The sequence below is a fragment of the Oncorhynchus mykiss genome, chromosome 13 (genome assembly GCF_013265735.2).
Source record: "Oncorhynchus mykiss isolate Arlee chromosome 13, USDA_OmykA_1.1, whole genome shotgun sequence".
Classification (NCBI taxonomy): Eukaryota; Metazoa; Chordata; class Actinopteri; order Salmoniformes; family Salmonidae; genus Oncorhynchus; species Oncorhynchus mykiss.
This window is the reverse complement of record NC_048577.1, coordinates 13,779,220-13,789,229: the sequence shown is the minus strand read 5'-3', so window position 1 is coordinate 13,789,229 and position 10,010 is coordinate 13,779,220. Positions and strand designations below refer to the sequence as shown.

Below are 10,010 nucleotides of genomic sequence, written 5' to 3'. Positions count from 1 at the left end.
ACTATATAACCTCAAAACATGGTTAACATAATTGTTTATATCATGGTAAGTCCTGTCATCCATAGCTATGAATTTGAAAGGTTACAGTTCTCCAGGCCCATCCCTCAGCTTTGTACCAAAACGCAGGCGGGGTGTCTGCTTTGTTGTTTCAACTAAGGATTCCAACATTAAGAATGGACAGGAAACATGAGTCACAATGGAAGCAGGACTTTTATTAACTTTGTAGTAGATGGCACAGCAAGGTAGATCCCCCAAACATCCACCTTGACTCACAGCAAAAGACTGTGTGTGTATGTGTGTCTGACCATGGGTTTCTGCTGAAATGTATGCATCTATTCATGGGTTTCTGCTGAATACCAATAAAGTAACAGTATGTAAAATGCTTGTGTACGTTGTCAACTATATGGAATTCTACATGGCCATATTAGTGTGAAGAGTTAAGTGGTACTCTCAAGTATGTTTATCTTTCAAAGATGTGGTTGTTCATCACTGTTTGTGTATAAATCTAAGTTGTACACACTATACGCGCTTCCCCCATATGAAACCGATCTTTGGATCCATGTTGGAACCCAGAAAATGACAACAGCATCAACATTGTCAATCATAATGATGATTAAAAAAACAGAACAGCATTTCTAAAATAAAATAATGTTTAAATGGGTAGAACATCCATCTCCCTCTACTAACCCCGTCCCAATATCCAATTATTACATGAAATAAAGTGTTGCTCCCAGTCCAACCTCCTTCCTTTCGTTCAAGATCTTTCTGCATGCTCCCGTCCTGATTTCCTTGTCCCAATTTTTCCTCTCCACCCAATTTATGTCGCACTTCAACATGAATGAACACTCACTCACCACCCTCCTGGACCCTTCCAGCCAGTCCCAATTCACTCCCTCCCACCTGGCCATAAACCTTTGATGATTGCGGATCTGAAAGGTCTGGATAGGTATAAGCAGTGTAGCTTCCACCATATTGCTTCCATCTTATAGATCTGCAAACATCTAAGGGTTATGACTCAGGTGAAGGGGTAAGGAGCCCATTAGAATGGGCTTTTTCTCCAGCTTTCTAAACCCCCCCTGCTCTAACATGACCTCGGATGTCCCCCTCTGTATCATATCTCCCCCGACTCCCTCTCCCCATCTGAGCTGGAACGTCTATCCCTCTCTAGCGACAGAGATCTCTCTCTTTCTCTCCCCCTGGCCATCATCTCTGGAGAGGTGGATCTCTCCCGGTCTTCCCTCGTCATGGGCTCGGGCCTGTCGTCTTGCTCCCGGGAGCGGGGTGGGCCCTCTCCTCCACTCTCCCTCCATCTCTCCTGGGATGAGGAGCGCCCTGAGGGTGAACGCCCTGACGGAGAGCGCTGAGATGGTGAGCGGGGTTCTCTGTCTCGGGTGTGTGAGGATCTGTCCCTGGAAGACCTGAGTAGAAGGAAACAGATCAAGAATTGGTAAAAGATCAAGCACCCGATGATAGACAAACAAAATGAAACCCAGACAAACTGTTTGGAAAGAGCTGGTTCGTATTCATTAGGGCACAGTATAGCAAAACATTTTACAATGTATAAACTGGCAAAACCAGACAACCTGGTAAAATTAAGGTAAAATAAAAAGGTAGTTGTACTGCCCTGTTTTAATCTAGTTGCTGTCTGATTTGAGTGACATAAGGGCTATGTGGGTCTTGTTCATTAGGGCACAAGGTACGTAGAAAAACATTTTGCAACGGAAAGAAAACATCCAAGTTTTTTGTTGTTCAGGCAACCTGGTAATATAAAAAAGGTAGTAGTACCTCCTGATTTCATTCAGTTCTAGTTTTAGTTGGTGCTTGATTTTAGTGACATAAGGGCTAGCTGCCATTTTCTAAGTATCACATCAGGGTTCCTGTCTGTCTGTTTGGGCCTCACCTCTTCCTCTTGCTCCTGTGAGAGTGGGAGCGCGAGCGATGCCCGTCTTTGTGTCTATGCTTACGCTCCCGTTCCCTGTCCCGCTCTCCTCCTCCCTCCTCCCTGGGACGAGAGGAGCGGTGTCGTCTCGAGCGATGGGAGGATGAGCTGCCTCCCTCCCTGTATCGTTCACCACTTCTTGATCTTGTCCTGTGAAAAAATACATCAGTGGATTGTTAAAATACAAGAGAACAAGCATTTTGAAGTATTTATTTGATGTCTGAACTGGTGGGAACAAGTCAGACTTAGCTCACCTCCGGCGATCTCTCTCCCCCCTCTCTCTTTCTCTCTCCCTCTCCCGTACACGTTCAGTTTCGCGCTCCCTCTCCTTTTCCCTCTCTCGTTCTCGCTCCAGCTCCCACTCCTTTGCTCTCTCTTCCTCCTTTTCCTCCCTTCTTCTCAGTCGCATTCCTTCTTGCTTCTCCATAACGGCTTTCTGTAGCAGGAAAAAAACAATAACATGTAACTAAGTACACAAATCCCACTTCCTGAAAAGCAAGGTAAACATCTACATAACTAGTGATATCCTACTAGGTTCTGACTACTGATATATGGTGTGTGTCTCACCCGTAGCCTGTCCAGCTTCTCCCGGATCTCAATGAATCCCAGATGCAGTTTGCCTCCGAAGTGGTCAGCCAGGCGGCGGTCATTGTCATGGAGACCTAGGTAGGCGGAGCACACCTCACACACCCGGAGCTTCTGCTGCTGGAAGCTGGACGCCGGCATCGAGTTCCTGTATACGTCCTGGGAGAAAGCAACAGTAAACCAGACTGACGTTAGAACTAGGACACTGCAAAGTTCTTAGTGCGTATGTTGCGGTGTTGAAGACTAACGTTAATTAGGACATAGTACACAAATGCCTGACCCACTTTCAAATGACTGATATTGACTGACTTTTGGGATATATTTTGAGTGCACATGTGAAATTCCTCTTATACCTGGCTGTTAAACATCTAAGAGGCCTTGCTGAAACAGGTTTGTATATACATACAAATACCCATATATACATTTTTTTTTTAACAAGTTCATCTTTATTTAATCACAGTACAATTTCTAGCTCCGATGATTGGTTGTGACCACAACCATCCTTGACCCCCTGCCAACTGACCTCTGCCTCCTTCTTCATTGCGCGAGTCTTCTCCACCTTCTCCAGGACCTCCTGTGCCTCTTCCACATTGCCCTCGCCCCCCAGCTGCTCTGCCCGAGCCAGCAGCTTACCGATCTCCTCGTTCAGCTCGTGGACCCGCTCAGCCTGTTGATACCAGAGAGAAAGGGTTAGAATTATGACACGGTGACAACCAGAGCAACAATAATCTCATTTTAATGACAGTTTCTTATACACGGTTGAAATGTCATTTTCTGAAAATAATCAGATACATTCATCTAGAAAAACCAGAACAACACATACCATGGAATTGGATTCCAACTATAGGTCAATTTACCTAATGAGCATGTGGGGAACTATCTAAGTAAGACAAACAACAGGGGTCGGTCACCTTGGCGGCAACCTCAGCGCTGATCTCATCCTGCGTCTCAGCTAGTCTCTTTTTTGCTAGCTCAGTCCTGCGGTCACAGTCAGCGATGAATGACTGAAGGTGCTCAGCAGCCTGCGGTGACAGGGGATGGCGAGGAGCATTTAAAGTTGCCAGATTAGAGAAAAAGCATCAATAGATATTACATGGAGACAAAACAGAAGGGGAGAGAAAGAGACAATCCATTGATCAACAGATCACATGGAGTTTGCATGCAGAGGAAACGTGTGTGTGTGTGTGTGTGTGGTAAACATGAATACTAGGTACGTGACAGTCCAACATGACTCACGTCAAGCTCAAAGAAGTACTCCTGTTGCTTGGATGCGATCTCGAAGTCAGCCCTGAGGGCCAGGTCGTGGACCTTCACACACTCTCCCAGGTCCATTCTCTATACGACGACAAGTAACATCCATTAAATCATTCACTCAAAGCTGTACCTACAAGTCCTGTACTCAGGAGTGCAATTGACATTGTGTTCTATAAACACTACTACACACAACCATTGTGACAAAGACAGTGTTTCATAAACTGGGGGTCACCTGATTGAAAAATGGGGTCACGCGAGAACTCCGAAATACAATAAATACATTGTGCTTGGTTCATAGAACCGGGGTTACATTAGTAAACTCCATAGCCGCTAGATGTGATTAATAAACAGCGGTTACTGTTTTCTTCCTACAAAATGTGGATCTATCTTTAGAACCGTTTAAGCTACAAAATATTATGATCCCATCACTGAAAGATAAGACTCTCAGGAACATGTGCGCTTCTTTTGTTTCCCTCTACAATGGCAGGACACAATAGAACAGAGTGGACAAGACAAGGCACTAAATCAATGATGTTCTTTTCTACACAGAAGAGCATACAAAACTATTGCCTGATGATCTTCTGAACTTCCCAATACTTCAAACCATACTTTCTTCAGATTGAAATACTGATTTGTAATAGACTGTCTATGTCTATAAGCCCCAAAGATTTACAAATGTATTTCAAAATATGGTCACGGGCCAAAAAAGTTTGGGATCCCCTGGACTGAGTAAGATGTCATGTACTCACAGTGCCGGAGAGAATGTCGTGAGGACAGGAGTCCAGCAAATGACTCTTGCAGACCCGCTCATCTGTAAATTTGATTCTCTGGCGCATGGTGTCCCCTACACGAAAATAAATCAGACAAGGGGAGAGAGTTAGTGAGCAGAGCAATGTCATGTCAATCGCAAGAAGCAATAGCTGTGTGCATACCAGACACCACCTTCCTATTATCCAAAATTGTGATTACGGTGGGTGCATATGCCCATGTGGATCATTCATTCCTGAAACCAAAGCTAGTTTAACTTTAGCAAGCTAATCTAGTCCAACGTCCAACATCTGTCCAACGTTAGCTGTAGCCAGTCAGTAGCATCTCGTGGGCCAACAATATCCCAGCTAGCAAACATCAACAATGTGACAAGGTCTGAAACGGAATGTTCCTTGTGTTTACTTTACTGTGAACACAACAAGTAGTTAGTCGTCGTTAGCATTCAGCCATTTGTCCCCAGGCTAAGGTAGCTTAGCTAGCTAACGTCAGCTAGCATAATAACAACTAGTTAAAAACATTTCCTCTGAAACATCGAGCGACACTGAAACAGTGTAGCTTGTCGTTAACTCACCATCTCTACTTGTGCCCATCAACTGGTCCAACATCGCTCGCATTTGCGCTTGAGCCGACATGTTTCTTGTTTATGTCCACGACACTACAAGCCGATGGTGTCTGCTGCATGCAGCCTCGACCACAGGCCTCTGACGGCTCGTGGACGTCGAACAACTTTTCTCAGAGAACCTCAAGTTCTCGTGACGAATAGTTTGAAACAAACTAGCTCGCTAAAACCTTTTCTTAAGACCTTCCACCACCTTAACGTTTATAATTATCAAGTTTGTAATACCAATTTACAATGCAAATATTAGGTAGCTAAGCCTATTCCGAAATGTTTCTCGTCCCCGTTCTTCTCTCAACTCGAAGTATAGCGAGGGGACAGTATGCTGAGTGGCGGGTAGTGTAATTTCAAATTCGGATTATTGAGGTAAACCCGAAGGTTTTTAGGTAGTTGTGAGACCAACCACAGTCCCTTGTTAGACCGTAAATATCATAGACATATTCGAACGTATTTATTAATTCGGTGTCCTTTATTTTTCGACTTCCTCCTCTTTCCGAGCGCGCTCTGCCTCGAAGGAAATGCTGGTTGGTTGAACAGCACAAAATGCTGCAGTCCTCGCGCGCTGGTTGGGCTGAATGGCATAAACGTCATTTTGATCGCTCTGTCGTCAGATATCGTACGCATTTCTATATTTTTTTTAAAGAAAAAAGCGCTATAATAAATGTTAGTCAATGCTAGCGCAAGTACAACTGAGTACAAGTACAAGCGCAATGAAATTGTAGCATAGATGGCATATGAATGCATATAGGCCTAAACTGGATTCTATGGGCAAGGACAGTGTGTGAGAAGCACATAATACTACAAGTCTGGAATGATCCATTCTAAATATGACTGTTCATACATTGTGCATTACATGTATTTATTAATGTCTTGTTGTTCGATCTTTGCTGTCGTCATAAAATGCATTTGGCATTCGGCCAACACCACGGATAGACATACGTCCTGAACCCACCCATAACATTGCTGTCCCGCCCACCCCAAACTGGAAAAATGGCGACAGCTGTCCTGTGGCTCTCACGGAACCTCGTATCGAGGAATACGGGGGTAGTAAGCCGTAACATCGTCTTGAAACCGTCTAACACAACGAGACTGAACCAATGTCGAAATGCGGTATCAACAGCAAATGGCGGTGTTCAACCAAAGCCGGATAAAGTGAGTTTTCATGCATGGTCAAGTCGGTTAGTAAGCAGGCTGGGTAACGCTACACATAATGTGGGAGGTTCCTGACTCTTGGAGCAGATTGACAGCAGTCTTTGCCAATCACATTTTAAGGAATTTGGAGAGACAACTGCGGGAGCCAATGAACTTGTGTATGTTTTATACGGAAGTAATTGTCATTATTTTAGCCACTTTTCGTCGAAAAATTATACCATAAAGCTAATATGTAAATGTTTTATGTAATAAAGTATTGGTTTACACAGAATATACCAGTGTAACATATGAACACAACTAGAAATACCATGGGGTATTGGAGTGTCCATTTTTAGGTCAACGTCCATATCAATTGAATTAGCCTGTTTGTGGGAAATAAAACATTTCAGATCCATAATTTATTGTATTATGAGTATGGCACCCTGAGCATCTGCATTTATTATTTGAATCAAGGAAATTGTTGAGGATTTATGCATTCTGAAAAATCCCATGTTCTCTTATCTGAGGCTTTGAACCATACACGGTATTTTGCTTGATGTGGTCATGTTTCTGTATGATAGCGGTTTTAGTTAATGTAGTAACCTTTTTTCAGATTGTAGATATTCTGAATTCCTTTCTTTCGCATGACCGCTGTTGTGATTCCCTTCCTGTACGTGGGAACTCTGATCAGCAAGAACTTTGCGGCTCTACTTGAGGAGCATGACATCTTCGTCCCTGAGGATGATGACGATGACGACTGAACCTAGGTCAGTGACGAGAAGAGAGGTATTGATACAGCTATTGATGTATAAAAGGCTAATAACATTACTAGTCCCAGGGTGACACATAGGCTACCCTAAACTAAAACATCTCTTTAATATACTATTGTCCCTAACAGTAGTTTAGAGTGCATGCGTGCAACATCTTATTTACATAATGGTATGTACCTAATCCAAACAGTCATGTTGGAACATGTTGACATGGTACCAATGATTATCTAAAAGAGAATGAAGAGAAATAATACAACTGTGAAAATTAATGACCATTGACATTGCTTGCATTTTCATTCCTTCCCAGGGTGCTTTGCAATAATGATGGCATGCCACTATGAGGAAGGAGAGAGAGATGCCCCCTACAGGAGAAGATTGCCCTCATCATGATCCACCTCTCCATCGCCTTTTTTCTCTCTTTCCTCCCTTTTAGTCCCACTTTCACCTCCTTGCCACGGATTACTACATATTATTTGATATCATTGCGAGGTCACCGCACAGTCAGACTTCACTCTTGCATGTGTCTTATTATTTACTCAATAAAGAGTCTGTGTGTCAAAAGAAATAAAAAATAACAACACGTTTGTTGGGGTATGTTCTTTGGTGTTATTTTGTGGTTGTCCCTGTCATAACGAAGAACAAACATTGTGCTATTGTATGGCTTCTTGGCTCTTCATAGCAGGTATCCAACTATCCATCCACCAACTCGATCTCTTCCTGCAGCACTGCGTTGGCCAGTCTCAGGTGTCTCTTCTTCCCTCGTGCAGTGCTGCGTTAGTCAGTCTGAGGTGCTCCATGAGGTCCCTGATCTCCAGCTCACTGTGACCCTTCATCCCAATCAGCTCGACGTACACCTCCTTGTAGCGGTCACACAAACTCTGCTTCTCCTAAAGGGGGGGGGGGGGGGTCATAGACCAACACAGAGGAGACCAGTAGAGTGACATTTCTTATCCATATTCTGTTGCGTGTGTATGTAAACACGTATGGTGGTTGAATGGTTGGTCTGGAGTGGAACAGTAGAAACGGCATATGCAAGTACCTTAGGACAAGATGAGGGAAATTTGACTAAAGATTAGTATTTGTGTTTATGGTGTGCTATCAGGATTTTTGTAAGGGTTGATCATGTGGATACAGAATATACCAGTAGTACCTTAGTTAGAGACTGCACTTCATTCCTTAGACAGCCAATCTCTTTTTGTAGGTACTCGACCTCAATCTCCTTTGCTCGTAGCAGCATCTGGAGGGCAACACAGATACATCACTTTAGTATTTTTGGTCATTTTAGTGATGCAATACTCATCAATATGAAGATTATTCCACAATTCTTTCACTAGTATCGTGTCAATGAATGAATAGTGCACCGATGTCACTGATGACCAGTACTAGTTGTTCTACATGGTTATTTTTAGGACCCCAGCAGCACGTCATTGAGGCAAGTTTTTCAGGATTTTGAATTCATCTGGTCCAGCCAATAGATGGCAGCATCTGGAGGACAACATTACAACATGACCAATCACCAATGGCTGACACAAATCTACACACCAATCAATCAATCAAACTCCAATCAAACACCAATCAAACTCGGATGTAAGCCTTGCTTCCAATCAGACCTAGTTTCAAATACTAATTCAGGAACTTCCATTACTTTTTAATACATTTTGGTCGATTATTTGTTTTTTACAAATAACCATTCAAATACTCAAATAGAAGTACTTGTTTTAGGCTGAGAATTTGAAAATAGTCATACACAGAAGAAGGCATTTAAATAACAAATAATAATAATAATAATAAAATAAAATACAGCATGTACTTGAATCCGGTTCTGCTTCCAATACAACTAATCAGAATGTCAAACTTTATTCTTACTTCCAATTCCGAGGGACTGCGCTCAAAGTTGCCAGGGGAGACGTTTCCTGACCTCTGACCTGTGATGAAGTGGCGCATGCGGCTGATCTCCTCAGTCAGACGAGCCTGCAGTTCCTGAGACAAACATGAAGAAGAAATAAAAATACTTATCACTATTGCACTGTGTGACAGTATGGTACATTGCTTACATTGATAATTAGAAAATTAATTAGAAAATTAATTTGTTGTTAATTAATCTCATGACAGACTGCTCGCTCTCACTCTTCCTCTCTCTGCTCTCTTTCTTTCTGCTCTTTCTCTCTGCTCTCTCTCCCCTCTCTCTCCTTCTTCTTTCTCTCTCTGCTCTTTCTTTCTCCCTCTCTCCTCTCTCTCTGCTCTCTTTCCCTCTGCTCTCTATCCCTCTCTCTCTCCTTCTGCTCTCTGACCTGGTTCTCTCTGCGGAGCTGTTCCATCTCTCTGTCCTTCCAGCTCAGCTCTGTTTCTCTGTCTCCTCCTCTCTGCTCGGCCCGGTTCAGCTCCAGGCACTTCTGGGAATATCTCTCTGACAGAACGTCCAACTCACTGTGGAGGGCATCAGCCTGGGGCCTGTAGAGAACCAAGAACACATGTTTAACACACATGCTTGTGGGCATGCCCACACAGATGGGCATGGCCGCCTCCATGGCCTCCAGACGCTGGCCGCAGGGGGCCCAGGGACCACACAGACTGACCATCTTCATCCCCATCTCCACACGCTCCTTACGCAGACACTCCACCTGCTGCCTGAGTGATAGCGCCTGAGAGAGAGGGAGAGGAGGAGGGGTCAAGGGGGGGATAGAGAGGGGAGGAAGATAGGGGAGAGATAGAAAGAAAGAAGGAGCGGGAAGAGGAAAGGGAAGAGGGTTGAGAGAGAGAGATGGAGAGAGAAAATAGTTGGAAAGAGGGGAGAAGAAAATGGAAGTGTGAGACATTGAGAGAGAAAGAGAGAGAGAAGGACATGTGAGAAGGGTGAGGAAAGATTCCCTAAATTATTAATTATGTATATTGAAAACATCCTTTTTGTTTCTATAATACCTTTACAAGACAGTTCTAAACGTTATGA

At 43.6% G+C, this 10,010-nt stretch overlaps 2 protein-coding genes and 1 non-coding gene across 3 annotated transcripts in view; 1 reads left to right on the top strand and 2 right to left on the bottom strand.

The window, feature by feature from the left end:
• Positions 1 to 191: 191 nt before the first annotated feature.
• LOC110485700 (putative RNA-binding protein Luc7-like 2) lies at positions 192 to 5,712 on the bottom strand. Its single transcript, XM_021556830.2, has 9 exons — positions 5,118 to 5,712; positions 4,528 to 4,622; positions 3,761 to 3,859; positions 3,436 to 3,546; positions 3,048 to 3,191; positions 2,507 to 2,683; positions 2,194 to 2,375; positions 1,901 to 2,089; positions 192 to 1,418 (listed from the first exon to the last, which is right to left on the bottom strand). Exons 1-9 carry the CDS (start codon positions 5,176 to 5,178, stop codon positions 1,112 to 1,114), a joined length of 1,365 nt encoding a protein of 454 aa, XP_021412505.1. The 5' UTR covers positions 5,179 to 5,712; the 3' UTR covers positions 192 to 1,111.
• A 387-nt stretch (positions 5,713 to 6,099) lies between these two features.
• On the top strand, positions 6,100 to 7,655 carry smdt1b. Its single transcript, XR_005035457.1, has 3 exons — positions 6,100 to 6,314; positions 6,914 to 7,060; positions 7,371 to 7,655. It is a non-coding gene; the product is annotated as a single-pass membrane protein with aspartate-rich tail 1b (transcript).
• LOC110485701 (TRIO and F-actin-binding protein) overlaps positions 7,470 to 10,010 on the bottom strand; it is a 5,970-nt gene continuing 3,429 nt past the window's right edge. The window contains exons 4-7 of the mRNA XM_036940341.1: positions 9,355 to 9,705; positions 8,930 to 9,043; positions 8,214 to 8,300; positions 7,470 to 7,950 (exon numbers count right to left, since the gene is read on the bottom strand). Of these exons, the coding sequence (XP_036796236.1) occupies positions 7,804 to 7,950; positions 8,214 to 8,300; positions 8,930 to 9,043; positions 9,355 to 9,705 (699 nt within the window). The 3' untranslated portion in view covers positions 7,470 to 7,803. The remainder of the gene's footprint in view (positions 7,951 to 8,213; positions 8,301 to 8,929; positions 9,044 to 9,354; positions 9,706 to 10,010) is intronic.